The sequence below is a fragment of the Andrographis paniculata genome, unplaced genomic scaffold (assembly GCF_009805555.1).
Source record: "Andrographis paniculata isolate CXL003 unplaced genomic scaffold, ASM980555v1 Contig59END, whole genome shotgun sequence".
NCBI classification, from domain to species: Eukaryota; Viridiplantae; Streptophyta; class Magnoliopsida; order Lamiales; family Acanthaceae; genus Andrographis; species Andrographis paniculata.
Window position 1 is genome coordinate 1,576,451 of NW_026137594.1, and position 16,908 is coordinate 1,593,358.

At 35.6% G+C, this 16,908-nt stretch overlaps 4 protein-coding genes across 7 annotated transcripts; 2 read left to right on the forward strand and 2 right to left on the reverse strand.

Annotated features, from left to right (window-relative positions):
* Positions 1 to 1,870: 1,870 nt before the first annotated feature.
* Positions 1,871 to 7,631, reverse strand: LOC127258235 (succinate dehydrogenase [ubiquinone] flavoprotein subunit 1, mitochondrial-like). The gene is made up of 16 exons (XM_051285011.1): positions 7,409 to 7,631; positions 6,926 to 7,093; positions 5,889 to 5,976; positions 5,080 to 5,226; positions 4,857 to 4,997; positions 4,678 to 4,763; positions 4,504 to 4,596; positions 4,345 to 4,408; positions 4,077 to 4,220; positions 3,480 to 3,667; positions 3,223 to 3,397; positions 2,965 to 3,135; positions 2,788 to 2,857; positions 2,572 to 2,692; positions 2,455 to 2,492; positions 1,871 to 2,254 (listed from the first exon to the last, which is right to left on the reverse strand). Exons 1-16 carry the CDS (start codon positions 7,496 to 7,498, stop codon positions 2,152 to 2,154), a joined length of 1,887 nt encoding a protein of 628 aa, XP_051140968.1. The 5' UTR covers positions 7,499 to 7,631; the 3' UTR covers positions 1,871 to 2,151.
* Positions 7,632 to 8,461: 830 nt separating this feature from the next.
* Positions 8,462 to 10,437, forward strand: LOC127258269 (uncharacterized). The gene is made up of 4 exons (XM_051285062.1): positions 8,462 to 8,671; positions 8,795 to 8,907; positions 8,992 to 9,053; positions 9,982 to 10,437. The coding sequence occupies exons 1-4, from the start codon at positions 8,469 to 8,471 to the stop codon at positions 10,066 to 10,068; spliced, it is 465 nt and encodes a 154-aa protein (XP_051141019.1). The 5' UTR covers positions 8,462 to 8,468; the 3' UTR covers positions 10,069 to 10,437.
* Positions 10,003 to 11,920, forward strand: LOC127258267 (uncharacterized). The gene is made up of 5 exons (XM_051285057.1): positions 10,003 to 10,126; positions 10,350 to 10,433; positions 10,668 to 10,844; positions 10,932 to 11,030; positions 11,245 to 11,920. Exons 2-5 carry the CDS (start codon positions 10,374 to 10,376, stop codon positions 11,743 to 11,745), a joined length of 837 nt encoding a protein of 278 aa, XP_051141014.1. The 5' UTR covers positions 10,003 to 10,126; positions 10,350 to 10,373; the 3' UTR covers positions 11,746 to 11,920.
* A 62-nt stretch (positions 11,921 to 11,982) lies between these two features.
* Positions 11,983 to 15,858, reverse strand: LOC127258268 (uncharacterized). Of its 4 annotated transcripts, none has more exons than XM_051285060.1 (10): positions 15,705 to 15,857; positions 15,536 to 15,607; positions 15,281 to 15,355; positions 14,787 to 14,870; positions 14,164 to 14,233; positions 14,001 to 14,092; positions 13,695 to 13,736; positions 13,541 to 13,621; positions 13,148 to 13,263; positions 11,983 to 12,778 (listed from the first exon to the last, which is right to left on the reverse strand). In XM_051285060.1, the coding sequence occupies exons 1-9, from the start codon at positions 15,750 to 15,752 to the stop codon at positions 13,192 to 13,194; spliced, it is 636 nt and encodes a 211-aa protein (XP_051141017.1). In that variant the 5' UTR covers positions 15,753 to 15,857; the 3' UTR covers positions 11,983 to 12,778; positions 13,148 to 13,191. The 4 variants fall into 4 exon arrangements, with proteins under 4 accessions (XP_051141017.1, XP_051141016.1, XP_051141015.1 ...); XM_051285059.1 differs by having other exon boundaries at positions 11,983 to 12,803; XM_051285058.1 differs by lacking the exon at positions 11,983 to 12,778 and having other exon boundaries at positions 12,929 to 13,263.
* Positions 15,859 to 16,908: the final 1,050 nt, after the last annotated feature.

The window sequence follows — 16,908 nt, forward strand, 5'->3', positions numbered from 1 at the left end:
TTTCTCCTTAAACTATCTTCAGTTTGTACAGATGGTAATCATCACCCAAAAGTCTATTCATATCAATGTTTTTATTAAAAATTATGCACATTGAATAATACTCTCTCATATTTATATATCAATTTGCTTTTTTGCCGGAGTTTTAGAAATATTAGTATTATATTTAAACAAATTAGAAATAAAAATAAAAAAACTAAATTAACCATATTAGTATTATATGATATAAATATAATGACATTTGTGTAATATATTGTAAATTGGAAGGATATTTGTAACATATTAACTAATTTCATTTTAAAGTGCAACCAAATAAACACTTGTTCTAATATTTATTCTAATGTTTATGTGAGATGTAATCTATTCTAACATCACATCTAACATCTAACACCTCTGAGTTATATATATCAATTAGAAAATTAATAAGCATGTTTATATTAGGGTTTTATTTTTATTTATTTATTTATTTTTTGTGTTTTGTTATTTTGGTATGTTTTAGAATGATAAAAGTTTTGTATTATATACATTGAGTTTGTTTAATCAATCAATTTTTTTAATATGATTTTTAGTATATATAATCTTTATATTAAACATTTTTACAAAAAAATCAATAATTTAATACAAAATATTATTTTTTATATTATTAATACAATTTTTCATCATCATATATATATATATATATATAAACATATAAAACTAAAACATTAAACAAATAAATGTTTCTGTTATCTTATTTAACTGTGGTGCTTTGAATGAGTTTTTTTTTTATGTGTTACATTAAACAAAAAATAAATATATAATAGTATAACTTTTCTAAGAAAAAAAATTAAGTTAAGGTAGATAAATAATAAAAATATGAAGAGAAAACCAAAGAAAAGCAATAATTTTCAGTAAAATAACAATTTAATATAATGTTTAAAATTAAAAGAAGAATTATAATTAAAGAAGTAAAAAATAAACAGAGAGTGAGAAACTAAAAAACATGTGCGTTAATGAAAAACAAAAAAAAGAAAAAAGTTATTGCTTAATAAGGGCTAGTTCAAAATAATAATTATAATAAAAAAAGGGCTAGTTGATGATTATTATAAGTATATTGCAAGGTTGGAAGGTAGGTTGTTGGTTCCTCAGTCGTGGAAATCCATCCTGATTTTGATCAGTCAATCTTGATTTAGGCATATAGATTGTTGGTCTAAGTTTGAATGCTGATCTGTTTCTTCAATAATGTGAGTTGCATAGAGATGGATGATAAGAAGAAAACATTGCAAGATCCTCATAGAAAAGATCCAGAACAAATCCAACTTACAGGTCACAGCCGGAAAGGGGTGGGTGGGTTGTTCAAGAAAGCCACTGAACTCTGTGTCATCACCGGTGCTGAAATGGCAATTATCCTTCAGTCGCCGGCCTTTCGGAAAAATATGAAATCCATCCATCGGTAAAATTAAGGTTCGACTCCGGGACCCCTACTTCCTCTTCCTCTTCCTCTTCCTCACAAGAGATGATCCCAACAACTAGTGAAAAATTCTTGTGGGAAAAGTCTATTGATGGGATGGGATGGGATTGCACGAGTTGGAACAGTACCTGGAAGCTATGGAAGAGATGCAGCAGAATGTCATTTGTCGCCTCCTGGAGACGATCACAGCACCATCTGCACCTCAAGAAATGTACCCAGTGGCGATGCCAAGTGCTGCACCTGTACCTCCGGACATGACGACAATGGCAGAGGACTACTTTTGGTGTGATTTCTCTGGTTTAGACAGCCTCGAGACTCTAGATGATTTATTTTAGTCGAGCATAGCGAACGTACATAGCATTTATCGACATAGATAAGAGTATGAGCTTAGCAGTACATATCATCATCATATCAAAAACCTGATTGATCCAATGCATAAGATAAAACTTTGAACACAATGAATTGTACCGTACAAATCGTGCTCTTAAAACACAACTAGCACCAATACAGTTAATATTGGATTTCGAAACTGATGGACAGTTTTGTGTTGATTTGAGCACGACCGTCGTATCACACAGTAATATTGGCGCTACATTTATTATCAATTAAAAGAAATTTTGTTTCCGTAAATTTATTACTGCATCATAACACAACATTTCAGCAAAGATCAAAATCTCAAGAACCTGTTGTTGGCCATAAGGGCTTCAATAAACACGAGCCTTTGGAGGGAAGGATTCAACTTCATCATCAAGCGTGTTCATGTGGACTGGTCGATAGTCTAGCCGGACTTTCTCGTTTTCCCAGTAACTGCAGGCCATGGAATGAGGTTATATAAACACAAGTACTCTGGAAAATGGAAATGTCAGCAATATAAAATACCACACAGCATATTTAGCAACGAGTAGCTGTAGCAGACTTAAAAGATGAGTAATAGTTACAGGTTATAAGTGAATAAAGTTTGCAGTCAATAATATCTCTTAATATATTTTAGAGAAATAGAATCTGACCCCAGTGTATGCTTCATCCAATTCTGATCATCTCTTTTCTGCAAAAGTAGATGATCACATTTAGTTAAGATCAGTTTTTTCGCAGAGGTGAAGTGAAGCAAAAAAAATAGAACTTACATTGAAATCCTCACGTGCATGAGCTCCTCTGCTTTCTTTCCTTGCCTCTGCAGAGTGCATGGTAATGCAGGCATTAATCAAAAGGTTTTCTAACTCAATCGTTTCTATCAGATCTGAGTTCCTGCATAGAAAGCCAAAAATAAAAATAAATCAGTTCTGCAACAAATATATATATATATATGTGTGTGTGTCGGTGTAAAAAAAAGAAGAAGATACCATATTAAGCTTCTATCTGTCAACTTCACATCATGGAAACTCTCCCACACTTGATCGATCAACTGGCAACCTTAAAAGCGGAAGATACCAAGTAATCATAACAATTTGTGTGTTTTGGCTGCAGGCGGTAAGATACGCATGACATTAACAAATGGATGATATAGATCAGGTTGCTACCTTCCTCGAGTGTTTCTTGTGTGCGGAACACTGCAGCATTGTTTTGCATTACTCTTTGCATCTTCAGTCGAATACTTGAGGTGGGAAGGGAACCATTAGAGTTCCTAATTTTGTCCAACCATGCAATGGTCTTTTCTCCAGAATCATTTTCTAGTGGCTTTTGCTTCTCTCCTGCAACAGTGAAGATTTGATTTATCTCAGAATAGAACATATTAACAGTAAATCATCCTTTGATGCAGATGTTCATAAGTTTGGAACCTGGTTTGCTGATCTCTGCAACCCGATTTGCGCAAGCCCGACCAAAGACAACAATATCAAGAAGAGAATTGGCTCCAAGCCGATTGGCCCCATGGACAGATGCACAAGCAGCTTCTCCAGCAGCAAATAATCCAGGAATCACATGATCGGGATTATCGCCTCTGATGGTAACCACCTTCAAAGGAATTGATATTTTAGTGAAATGTAATCCAAAAATTTCAAGAGTATTTGGTGAACGTATATATAATCAAGTTTACCTCTCCATAGTGATTTGTAGGAATTCCACCCATGTTATAATGAACAGTGGGTAAGACAGGAATTGGTTCCTTTGTAACATCTACGCCAGCAAAAATGGCTGCTGTCTCAGAAATTCCAGGAAGTCTCTCCTTAAGAACCTCCGGAGGCAAGTGATTCAAGTGAAGGTAGATATGATCTTTTAAGGGACCTATTGTATGACAATATCACTGTCAAAGCATCATAAAAATAACAAATTTTCTGCCATAAAGCATCTCTCTTGAGTAAATGTGTATTTGTAATTCTCTAATCCAAAACCAAAACCCCTAAAAACAAGTAGAATTCTTGATTATTTACAGTCATTTGTGTTCAGCTATACGGCGGGTGGATAAACTTTACCCACATTGTGACATGATAATAGGCTTTGGTAGTGAAGTATATTGTTCTGTGAAAGATATTTTCTAAACCCATTGCCGTGTTGAGCTCTCACCACAGGAATAAAAGGTGAAAACAGAGGAATATAAATGACATTATATCTCAGTAGATGCAAGTAAAAGGCCAAATGAAAAAAGCAACATGTAAAAGAATGTAATCAAACTTTACATCAACAAATTGCTTACCAACACCACGCCCCTCTCGAATCTCCATTGTCATAGATCTTGATACCACATCTCTAGATGCAAGATCCTTGGCTGTTGGGGCATACCGTTCCATGAATCTTTCACCTTCACTATTCCGAAGAATACCGCCTTCACCTCGAGACCCTAATCACATTCAAATCAGCAAAAAATTAAAATAAGGTTAAAAATGAGAAGGCAAAACAAAAAAATCTTATAGCAATGAGGAGTTAGAATTATAAGTAGAGCCAAAATCAAAAAAGGATCCAACCTTCAGTGATGAGACACCCAGCACCATATATGCCTGTTGGATGAAATTGAACAAATTCGAGATCCTGCAAGAACAAATTCATTACATTATTAACATCCTCAATGATTCTAAGACCCATCACTGCATGATTGTGGCAGTGATGCCTTGCATAATACAAACCTCAAGTGGCAGCCCAGCACGAGCAGCCATAGCATTGCCATCTCCAGTGCAGGTATGAGCAGAGGTAGCAGAAAAGTATGCCCTTCCATAACCCTATAGGATCAGGATATAAATTTCAAACTCTCCCACCAAAACAAATTAATGCTTGAAACTGTTTCAATATTAAATAATTACTCCAGTAGCCAGAATTGTTGAGGCAGCACGGAACCGGTGCAGTGTGCCATCCTCCATATTTAAGGCAATTACACCTTGGCAGCTACCTAAGATCAATGAACAAACATGCAATTTAACAAATTATACCAAATTCATGCTCAATGATACATCAATTATATCAAATTCATGCTTAAGCATACCATCTTTGCTCATGAGTAAATCAAGCGCAAAATATTCCACAAAAAATTGTGTGTTATGCTTCATTGCTTGTCCATATAGTGTGTGCAACAAAGCATGTCCAGTTCGATCAGCAGCACAGGCACAACGATATGCTTGTCCACCTAGATAAGCCAGAGACAGCTATATCAAACAAGTTGGCTATAAACACCTTGCTTAATTTATTTCTGCTCAATTTGGTTATACCTTTTCCAAAGTCAAGACTTTGACCACCAAATGCACGTTGATAAATCTTCCCCTCTTCAGTCCGAGAAAAAGGTAGCCCATAATTTTCTAGCTCAATAACAGCTTTGGGGGCTTCTCGACACATGTACTGAATAGCATCTTGGTCACCTGAGAGCCACAATTTTCAAATGCAAAGAAAAGAATCAAGTAGACAGGCATCAGCTATTGATCAAGATTTGATCCTGGTGACTGAATCGATACATAAAACCTCAAAACCAAACAAGAGAGTTAAACAACTGCTCATATTTGATTCCAAATAACTACTAGGAAAGTGTCTAAAGTAGCATAATTATCATGAAAGGAAACAGAGATGTAAGTTGCTTTAAATACTAATGCACAAGGGCACATGCTATCACAACTCACAAATTCAACATACAAGATAAAAAATTCAACGAATGAAATTTATTGAAATTTGTCCTCCATTAGACTACTGGTTCTCCTTTAATCATTTATATCATTTAAATTACTTCCAACCACAGTGGAGTTTAAAAAAGGGTTTAATCAGAACAGAGATTGAAGTGAGGCAGTCATAAAACAATGGTACTTTTCATTCAAAGATCACACTTTTTTCATTTTTACTGCTATGATTATTATTATTATTATTATTATTATTATTTCCTTTTCTGAAGAAGAAGAATTTTACAAGCAATATATAAACTATTCATTAAGAAAATCAGAAACACGAGTTTCACAAGAAAATAATTTAGGATTCAGGTTTGGCTCTAGAGTTCAGAAACTGATGAAAACATTAACAGGGACAACCAACTTACCGAGCCAATCACTCCCTTTAACTGTGTCATACATGTGCCATCTCCAGTCATCCTCGGTCATATTCCCTAATGCAGCATTAATACCACCCTACAAAGAACCCACAGCTGAAGATATGGAAAGAATGCATACTACATATTATATATATATATATATATATATATATGGTGGAGTTTACTGGAGATCTAAAGCTGGGCTATAAAAGGGCAGAAGCCAGAATGTGCATGGAATAGTAAGAAAAACAGCTAACAGAAGAGGCTGTTAAAACCAGGATGTTTATTCAAGAAAGATTACCCAAAAGTAGAATAGAAAAACAGTGAGAGGACTATCAAAAATAGCCTACAATTAGAAAAGGAAAAACACAAGAGAAGACAAGATGTGATAGGATGTGGAATAGTTGAAAGTTACCATAAAAAAAAAAATAGAACTTGAGCTTGGAAGGATTTTCCCATATATACGTGATAAGGTAAGTCTAAAACTCCATGTTAAGAAGAAATACCATATATCGGAATATTAAATTTTGAAACCATAAAAATTAGACAGGAAAAAAATATATTGAATCATTCTAATTTTAAATGACTTCAAGCATCACTAAAAGTCCACTGAGCGGTTGCAAATCGGGAATGATACTCAGCATCCAAACAAGAATGTTAACAATGGAAATAAATATTTATCTCCGACTATTAATATAAGAAGAATAATCAGTCTGGAAGGATACTTTCAACTAATAAACCAAAAGTGATTTTGGGAAGATAATAACGGACATGGGTTGCAAAATTCTTCAACCATTCAATAAGCATAATATTCATAAGAAATTGTGCCATGAATGTAGCTAAGGTTTGATCGTAGATCAAATCAGTAAGGAAATGCATAATTAAACTGAGATTGCAGATCAAACGTAACCACATTGAAATGTAACTTAACAATATGTAAAGTTACTTTGATAAACATCAGTATCAGGATATAGTAGAGTAATGTATGGACTATGTACACATGCCATTAGGAGACTATATAGCGAAGATAATATGTTCAAGATTACCTGTGCAGCGACTGTGTGTGAGCGAGTGGGGAATAGCTTGGTAATGCAAGCTGTGTTGAATCCATGCTCTGACAACCCTATCGCCGCACGGAGGCCTGCACCTCCTGCGCCGACCACCACCGCATCATAGGTATGATCCACCACGGTATATTGTGGCGATCCACGATTCTATTCGAATCCCACGATTAATAGTTATGCAATGAAATCCAACAGGACAACAAAGGAAACATTAACTAAAAGTTCAATCCATCACTAAAACAACATTTTTCATTGTCTAAAAACCTAATAGAGCAATAACAGCACCTGCCAATCGACAATCCCCGCCTTCCATCATAACCAGGTAAATCAATTGCATTACCGTACAAATCAAACTAAGCGGTTTCGAGCCCGGGACACTCCAGACTAAACAAAGGGAGCTGATATTTCCCTAATTTGGAAAAGAAGAAATCGCCGAAAACAAAAAGGACCGAAACGGAATCTTACAGATTGAACGGAGAATAGACGCCGGATGGAGCCGGGGGAGGCGGCATTCTTTGATTGAATGCTGAAGGCACGGGAGGCGCATCGCCACATCTCCGCCGTATTCCGATTGAACGCCGATTTTGAGAGCTTTAGAATGGCGAGTGAGGTCAGTCTCTGTGAATTACGAAAGGCAACAGCGGAGAAGAAGGCGAAGATTGAAGTGCTAAAAATGTCTTGAGGAATTTGGGGAAGGGACTGGTCATTGATGACCCACGATTTAACTGTTAAGACATTTTTGCCCCTGTATTGTCGACTTTATCACTAAAATACCATAATAAAATGTCCGGATGAGTGCGGACAATTCTCCAAATAACGCTGATTTGACAATTAGTTAGAACATAGTTAATTGATTAAATTAATTATTTATATTAAAATGGTTAGTGAAATAATAGTATAAAATGATAATTTTAAAGAGAAATAAAAAAGAAAAAAACTGGAGTGAATTTTTGTTTTTTTTTCCCTTATGGTTGAATGCATGATAATAAGTCTTGTTTAATGATTATTTAATTAACATAATTGATTAATCATTCAATTTCTAATTTCATAAAACATTTGAATATTTGGACTAGTCATATTGTTGGATCAACTTAGAAATTAGACAGAATGCTAACAAAATTATATATTCAATCAGTCTATATCCATCCAACTCCATCAATCTAAATCTTTTTGAATTGACAATTTACTATTGTCAATGAAATTTTTTATATGCTAATTTCAATATATAATTCATTTTAATAATATAAAAAGGTAACTACTTAATTTAGTATCTTCACATAATATTTTTTAGTGATTCTTAATATATATTTTATCTTTTTATGAAAAATTATTATTTCTATATTAAACTACAACAAACAAAACCCTCCTTCCTCCCTACCTTCTCAATTTTATCCTACCCGAACCCGATCTATAACTCCACGTCACAGCAACACGTGTCGGGCCAGTTGGGACACGTGTCAAATCCTCATGCCTTAAGGCGATCCACCCAATTCTCTGTCACCGGAACTATATATACAGAAACCAAATGTATGTAATTAATCAATCCACCCTCTTAACTTTTTCTTCTTCTTACATCTCTCTCTATATATTTCGAGTATTGAAATACATACATACGTACATACTGCGACCCTGTTCGGTTCCGGCGAGATCACCCGACCCGACCCGGAAGATGGACGCCAAGCCCAAGCCCAAGCCCGAGCAGAAGCCACCCCAGGCCGAAACAACCACGTACTAGCTAGCTCACTCATTAATTCTGCATTCTTTTAATTAATTCTTATTTTCTTCATATATAATCGCAATTAATTTATATAGTATTTTTAATTAAATTTAAAAAAATAAAAATAAAAATAGAAATGAGATGGATTCGTTTGGAGAAGGATACTCGACAAGGGCTGAGGAGGAAGGCTATGGAGGCATCTATGGTTATGGTGGGAACCAATCATTTCTCAAAGATAATACCAACGGTACGTACGTTAACAAATTAAACAAATTAATTATTTTTTTAATTATATTAATTTAATTATTATATTTGTTGATGGTTTAATTAGAAAGTGAGAAGAACCAAGGAAGTGAAGTGAAGGAGAAGGAGAGAGGTCGACAACAAAACCAGGTGGAGAGGGCATAGTTGTATTTTTGTGACTTTTGAAATTAACAACTTTTATGTAAAATTTCAATTCCATATTCAAATTCTTATTTTTAAAACGTGGAACCACTCATTCGTTTGAATTTCCTTTGGGATAAATTCCGAATTTTTATTTTTATTAAGTTTTAAATATTATTTAAAAAATAAATGCAACTTTTCGAGTAATTAACACATAAAAATATAATTCATTATTAAATAGTTAATTACTAACATAAAACATGGTGAGAAGTGGCGAGCACTTGGAATAATAAATGATTATAATTTGTCCCACAAAAGTCAATGCGTATGAACGAACGATGACAAAAACGAAGTCAACATCGACGACTTCACACGTCAATGGAAACAAAAGAAATGTAAAGGCAGCCCACCTCGTCTGACCAAATAACCCTATGCTCTTTTTACTTGTGCTTTCTTATATTTTTGCAAATTACATTTCATCAATATTTGTTGATAGGATTAATAATTCAATATTGCGGTTAGAAATTAGTATAATATTGTCCGCTCGATTCGAAATTTCGATTTGCATTCCAACTTATAATACATATAATTAATTTAAATATAAAATATATAAAATAAAAATATCAAAATCAAATTTATATTGATCCTTCTAATTTATAATACATATAATTTATTTAAAATATTTTTTTTATTATTCTTATTTGTTGTATTTCAATACTATTATTTTAATTTTTATTTAAATTATAAACATAGTACATAAAAAAAAAATAAAATCAAAAGCCTATTTCAAAAGGGACAGAGGGTGTATTTATATTTCATTCAAATTTTTAGAGTATCAAATCAAACCTGAAATTCCAAAATCATATCTAAACACACGTTTAGTGGTTAGGCAGTTTGCCATTTCTCCTTGAAACAAACCGTTAAGATGATGATGCAGCTCTCATTTCAGATGCCAATAATCCACAAGGCAACCTCTTTCCAGATCCATCAGATCATCCTTCCTTCAATCGTTTCTGCTCTCTAATTGCTTATCTTCTTCTCCATCCTTCATCATATTCGATCTTCCTCCTGATATAGAAAAGGTTCGAACACTTTGTAATTTCTTTCACATCATCATTTCTGCAGTCTTTATCACATAATTTGCTACAATTCAAAGTTTCTTAAATGCTGTTTTAGTTTAGACTTCTCATAGTTATTCCTATTAATTATTGTCTTGAATTGTTCTCGAAGAGGTTTGAGGAGCAAGTGTGTTTACTTTTCGTGTTTTGAGTTATTGAATATAATGTTTTGTATGAGAAATGATAGATTGAACAGTAAGACAAAGTCAACATGGTCGGCAAAAGGGCGCAGAACAAGCCGGAGATCGATGCAACAGGGCAAGATTATAAGGTAACATCGTGTAGGATCATAGGCATTTATAAATATAAAGTGTGTGAAAATATTTTATGAAAACTCAAAAATTGCATGATTTGATTAGCAATAAGGGGTCTGGCATTAAAGATATTCGTATAAGACCAAATATAAATATAAAATTACCAAATATAAATATAAAATTAAATTTAAAACTGAATATTTAAAATATTTCAATATAAAGTTTAAAATTAGCTGAATGTATGTAAGCAGATTGTGCAATTAAGGGAGGAAATCGGGGCGCTTTCTGGAAGAAGCTTAAAGTTCTGTGACAACGCATGTTTGAAAAGGTATTTAGAAGCTCGAAGTTGGAATGTCGAAAAAGCACAGAAAATGCTGGAAGAGACTATTAAGTGGAGGGCGATGTACAAACCCGAGGAAATTCGTTGGGTGAGTCGATTGAGCGCTACATATGTGCACCGTATTAGTTTCTTTTCATAGTAAGCTATTGATAATTAATTGCTCGTGTAAGATCAGCACGAAGTCGCGCACGAAGGAGAGACCGGAAAAGTTTCCAAGGCGAATTTTCACGACAGGAAGGGGAGAACAGTTCTTATAATGAGGCCCGGAAAACAGGTTATGTTTATAACTTTCAAATCTTCATTTTCTTTGTTGAACTGTAGGAAAACTATATAATATGTAAGTTACTAATTTACAAGCACTTTCTTAGTTTAAATTTTTAGATGAGATGATAATTTAATAAATAGTACAAAACAGAATTTCTTGTTTCAAAAAATTGTAAAAAGGGGTAAAATGGTCATTTAATATGAACGTATCTCTGGTGATGCAGAACACGGCGTCACCAGAGGGTAATATACGCCATCTCGTCTACCTAATGGAGAATGCAATATTGAACCTTCCGGAAGGGCAAGAGCAAATGTCGTGGCTCATAGACTTCACGGGATGGTCTGCATTGGCAACCAAAATTCCGATCAAAACAGCCCGGGAGATCATCTACATTTTGCAGAATCACTATCCGGAGAGGCTCGCCGTGGTCGTGCTCTACAGCCCTCCGAGAATTTTCCAGGCCTTTTGGAAGGTTGTCAAGTATTTTGTCGATCAGAAAACTTTTGAGAAAATTAAATTTGTCTACGCGAATAATAAAGAGAGCTTAGAGACTATGAAGGGCTTCTTTGACACTAAGAACCTTCCGAGGGAGTTTGGCGGCATGGCGACGCTAAATTATGATCACGAAGAATTCTCAAGGTTGATGGTTGAGGACGATGCCAAGACAGCGGAGTACTGGGGATTGGATCAAACCTCTTGCTTCGAGGACGAGGAAGTAGAGTAGAGGTTGATGAAAAACATTAACTCTTGCAATGCATTTGAACTATATTCATATTCGTCGGAAATTTGAAATCATAAATTTACGGTCACATGTTTACATCATATCACTGTAACACCATTAAATGATGGAAAACATTTAACTCAATTTTTATTCGTCAGTTTAAATCCATAATTTTACAGTGACCAGTTCATATTACATTATTATAACACATTTAAATTATGACCAGTTCATATTACATTATTATAACACATTTAAATTATCATTTATGAGATGCTATTTGTATGTCTTGCAATCATATCTATATCCTTCAATAGAATTCTCTATTCTTGGACTTCCAACACCTTTTATACTTTGGGAACTTTCTTGATCCATTAGAGTCGAACAATGTCGAATCTCAACGGGAGAAGGAATACGATTTTGAGAGACTCTGGTGGTCGCTTGCACTTTATTCCGGTGGGATGCAAAAAAATCTAAAGTATATATGAATTTCGCACGTTGATCTTTCCGCGGATCCTTTCGATATAGATGTTGCTTCAATCAATTTGGTGTAGTTCGGACATCGATTTACACATTCTTGCTTGCTTGCAAAGTGTGCTCCATTGTAAAATATTACTCACAGGAAATATGCAGTCCTACCTAACTATGCAAATTGTTATCCAAGAAGTCGATGAGACCACAAGATTCTTCAAAGTAGTAGGTTTGTCCTTCCATTGACGCTAAATGGTTGGAATTTTGTGAAGCTATTGAGATACGACCCAGAAATACGAAAAATCCTGCCATTGTAGTAGACTCCATTGTCCAACTCTAGAGTATCGAGCATGTGCAATTTGATGGCTTTTCGGTCACATTCCACTCAATCTCCTCTCACAGTCTTCTTCTTTTTGATCGGGTCTTCTTCTTTATTGATCAACAGTTTCTTGAGCAAAATCATCAGATTCATTTGTTCAGAGCTTTCATACCAACCGGCCGCAGGAAATCAATTGGAGGAAAGCTTCTCCGTCACATGAATTTGAATGTCCATTGTAGGATATCTTCTCTGTGTTCATTTAAAAAGAACTTCTCTGTCACCAGAAATCAAGTTTCAGCCGGAGAAAGAGCTTCTAGGGTGAATTTGCGAGAAAGATTTTCTTGGAGTGAATAAGCGAGCCACTGTGTGGCTTCCCAACTAGTCTCGATGGGATTGGAAAAATTGCTTGGACACATACACGTAGGTGATAGTAGCATTCTGTATTTTGGTCACTGTGTTTGCTCTAAGGTCGAAGTGCGATAACAAGGCCACTAATATATAGCCAACAATGGTATGCAAGAACCAACAACGCATTTTAAAATTAATTACCATCTTTATACTGCAAAAAGAAATGCTGAAATGTTAAGCTTAGCATGGAAAGAATCATGATGAACTTACACGAGGATGACGGGATCTCCTGGGACGCAGTAAGCCATCAGCTTCTACAGGGCATCCCGAATGAGGTTCTCTGTAAGAGTTTTAGAAAGTCCCATCACACAATCAGCAGTTCCTATCTGCAATGTGTAAGCAAGGCAGTTAAAATTGAAGTAATCAATGAGCAAAATGTAGTTGAACTGCAAATTCTGCAATGGTGGATTGTGGTCAAGAAAAAATTATGAAATTTATTGGGTGATTTGGCTTCATATAATGAACTATTTTGGATACTATGGAATACACCAAAAGACAAAAGAAGCTTAGCTTCATTTCCATTATTTCCATTTATCTGGTTCACAGAATTAATGCTAACACAGAAAAGTAAAGCAGAGAGAGAGAGGAGACAGAGAGACTAACCACGGTGTCCACCAATGGAAAAATAAGCGGATGTTCAAGCATCAGACCACCAGCAACATTAAAAGTGATCCCTTCTTCAATCTAAGAAACTTTCAACAATTATGAAGGCTGTAAAAGAAAATAAGAACTGTACCATTTGGTGAAGTAAAGTTACCAGGCTATCCACTACTTCTTCAGGTATGTCTAGGAAATAAACCTGCAGTGCAATCATAATGTTATCCCTTCAGCTCAAATCTATGCAACAGACTTTTCTAATTGCGGATGTACTAGCTTGAAATGGAAAGTCAAAGCAACTAAGGGATAAAATTGAAATCTCTTCACAGTAACCTACAATATATAGATGGTCTCGTTCCATTATAAACCCTCATTCCTCAAAGATCACTTGTGGTATATCCACTTGTGATGATTTTGAAACACTATTTAGTTAATAAGATCTATATGAATTGCATTGATGGACTACCTCTGCACTGTCCCATCCCCCTTTTCTACAACCTGTTACCAGATTGGTTACAAGAACTGATCCCACGACCCTGGCAGAGCTGCCCGAGTAGTCTGTACAACAATACAATAGGAACTATTAGCAAATTTCAGGGAAGATGCATAAAGAAATTTAAAGAGCAAACCTGTAATGAACTGGCGTGCTTCTCTCTCATTTGATGGTTTTTCTCGAATAGTACCTTGATATACTACCACCTTGATATCAATTACACGCAGGTAAGGCTTACTTCAAGTAATCTATTTTCAATCAAGAAAAGAGAAATTATTGTGATATTCCTGGTCGTGCCTTATTCAGTGTATTCACTGTCAACTGGGAAAAGTTTACAATACTCTAATTGTTTGTCAAATTAGTCATATTTACAAAACCAAAAGTAGTAATAGTAATAAAAGCATAGCTTTCATTTCTACCTTGAACTAGAGATGCATATAAACACAACGTTATCCAAAATGGAAATTTAAAAGATTAAAACGATCTACATTATTGAAAGTAATGACCCTTTGGTATCCTTCATGGAAAACATCAACAATGCACTTGAAAATGTTATTATTTCAGTTTCACCCTTTTCAATTTCATCATCATATTACCACTCCATGTGTAATCCACAAACCAAAATTGTATCCTTGTAAAAGCCAGGTAAGTAACCATGGACAACAAATTGACACTTGATCTAAGCCAAAAAAAAAAAAAAAAAAAAAAAACTAATAGAAGTCAACAAACAAAAACTGGAAAGGTAACATATATGCATACTGTATCTGCAGTGATAAGCAATGTAGGCCGTGACATTTCCTTCAGTTTGCCTGTCGCCTCGAGCTTTATCATGAGAGCATCGGCCTATGGAGCAAAATTTCATCAAATTGGCATGACAAATAAATAAATGTAATCTTTTCATGATGTTTTTGATCATATAGACAATAGTAAACGATTTATTTTATTGCTCTAATCACCCACCAAATAAAAACAGAAAAAACATCCCTTTCAAATAATAGATTAGCCATGCTTGCAGCTTCAACTCCTATATGCAGTAGCTCTCAAACTCTAAAGCTGGAGCAATATCTAAAATTCAATACTGCAACATAAATATGTTACTAAGATTTTTCTCAAGGGAATAATTCCCTAGGCTAACCAATACCATATTCTATGTGACTTTCTGGACTGAATTTCTACAAACAGTTCTATTATCGAAATTTCTGGGAGACTCGAATTACATCATTGATTATATTTCATATGATGATTTGGAGTACCTTCGCCTCTGCTAGGGCAGACACGAGTTCTTCGGGGTTTTCCTTCCTAATACCTTTTTCGTCTATATCTGCAGTCTAAATACCAAAGCACTTCAAAAAATGTCTGCTATCACTACAGAAACGTATTATAAATCAATACAAACAGAAACTCTTCAGATTAGTCACATACATCCATTGGAGGAGCCAAACTTGTAACTATAGTTGGCTAGTTGGTGTATTTTAAATCCATACACATATCATAAATGGTAAATGTACCATGATGGAGAATTCATAGCCCATCTCAGCCAGAATCTCACGACGCGCCGCTGAGGATGACCCTAATATTATCTTCAGTCATGCAGAAAATCACCAAAGGAAGAATAAATCGAATATTTCTGAGAAAACTAAAAGCACACCACACACGAGCCGTGCAGGAGAAGCGAACCTCAAAAGACTTGTTCTTGGGCGCTACATTGCTGTCCTCCATCGCCATTTTTGGGGTTTTGCAGTTAGCTTCGAAGATGAGCCAAAAGGAGAGGATGGAATCACCTACAAATTAAAAGAGGTAAGAGCCGAACAGGGTAGGTGTAGGGATGTGAATTAGGGCGTGTTTGTTTTGATTTATATTTGTGAAGTATTTTTTAAGATTTGATAAATCTACATATTTTTGTCGGATTAAAAAAAAAAAAAAGCTGATTTATAACGAGATTCAAAAGAATAATTGATAAAGTATAAAATGAAAAATAAATAATGTATTTGCTTGTAAAATTGTTTTCAAAACAATGATATCATTTTGTTACGTACGAAATTTAGAATTAGGTTAAAAGCCCAAGGTAAAACGAGGAATGGGCCTGGCTATAGGGTTGATTGAGCTGGCTGAAGGACACCGTGAGGAAATCAAGGAAAATAAATTTATTTATTTATTTCTAAGAAAAATTCAAGTCGGAAGGTCTTCAGGTCGGGAGGCCCTCAAGATGAAAGACCTCAAGTCGGACGGTCTTCAGGTCGGGAGATCCGCAAGACTGAAAGACCTCAAGTCGGACGGTCTTCAGGTCGGGAGGTCCGCAAGACGGAAAGACCTCAAGTCGGAAGGTCTTCAGGTCGAGAGGTCCGCAAGACGGAAAGACCTCAAGTCGGAAGGTCTTCAGGTCGGGAGGTCCTCAAGATGAAAGACCTCAAGTCGGACGGTCTTCAGGTCGGGAGATCCGCAAGACGGAAAGACCTCAAGTCGGAAGGTCTTCCGGTCGGGAGGTCCGCAAGACGGAAAGACCTCAAGTCGGAAGGTTTTCAGGTCGGGAGGTCCGCAAGACGGGAAGACAATGAGTCGGAAGGTTTTCAAGTCGGGAGGTCCTCGAGACGGAAAGTCGTTGAGATGGGATATCCGCAGGTCGGGTAAACTGTAGGTCGGATAGAAGGAGGAGTCGGACAAACACGGAGGCCTTTGATCAAAGACAGGGGGCGGTTGATATGGAGGTCGGCCCAAGTGGGGTCGGGCGAAGAAGTAGGTCGGACGAAGGACGAAGTCGGGCCAAAAGAGCGGAAGGTCTGTGGTCGGCTCAAGGAGTGAAATATAGGGAATTTTGGTCTGCTGGGGACACGTGTCAGCATAAGAAAGGTTGGAAGACGGTTGAGAAGGAGACGTTGTAACC

What these genes read in the sequence shown, in the direction of transcription:
- LOC127258235 (XM_051285011.1), bottom strand. Translation starts at nt 7,498, where the DNA reads ATGTGGCGATGCGCCTCCCGTGCCTTCAGCATTCAATCAAAGAATGCC. An exon ending in TCGAGAGGGGCGTGGTGTTG is followed by an intron (nt 3,668 to 4,076) that starts GTAAGCAATTTG and finishes GTCATACAATAG; the next exon opens with GTCCCTTAAAAGATCATATC. An exon ending in ACAGATAGAAGCTTAATATG is followed by an intron (nt 2,693 to 2,787) that starts GTATCTTCTTCT and finishes CTTTCTATGCAG; the next exon opens with GAACTCAGATCTGATAGAAA.
- LOC127258269 (XM_051285062.1), top strand. Translation starts at nt 8,469, where the DNA reads ATGTATGTAATTAATCAATCCACCCTCTTAACTTTTTCTTCTTCTTAC. An exon ending in TCTCAAAGATAATACCAACG is followed by an intron (nt 8,908 to 8,991) that starts GTACGTACGTTA and finishes TGGTTTAATTAG; the next exon opens with AAAGTGAGAAGAACCAAGGA. An exon ending in GAGGTCGACAACAAAACCAG is followed by an intron (nt 9,054 to 9,981) that starts GTGGAGAGGGCA and finishes ATGATGATGCAG; the next exon opens with CTCTCATTTCAGATGCCAAT.
- LOC127258267 (XM_051285057.1), top strand. Translation starts at nt 10,374, where the DNA reads ATGGTCGGCAAAAGGGCGCAGAACAAGCCGGAGATCGATGCAACAGGG. An exon ending in CAACAGGGCAAGATTATAAG is followed by an intron (nt 10,434 to 10,667) that starts GTAACATCGTGT and finishes GTATGTAAGCAG; the next exon opens with ATTGTGCAATTAAGGGAGGA. An exon ending in AACCCGAGGAAATTCGTTGG is followed by an intron (nt 10,845 to 10,931) that starts GTGAGTCGATTG and finishes GTGTAAGATCAG; the next exon opens with CACGAAGTCGCGCACGAAGG.
- LOC127258268 (XM_051285060.1), bottom strand. Translation starts at nt 15,752, where the DNA reads ATGGCGATGGAGGACAGCAATGTAGCGCCCAAGAACAAGTCTTTTGAG. An exon ending in TGCTTATCACTGCAGATACA is followed by an intron (nt 14,234 to 14,786) that starts GTATGCATATAT and finishes ATTGATATCAAG; the next exon opens with GTGGTAGTATATCAAGGTAC. An exon ending in AAGAAGTAGTGGATAGCCTG is followed by an intron (nt 13,622 to 13,694) that starts GTAACTTTACTT and finishes AAAGTTTCTTAG; the next exon opens with ATTGAAGAAGGGATCACTTT.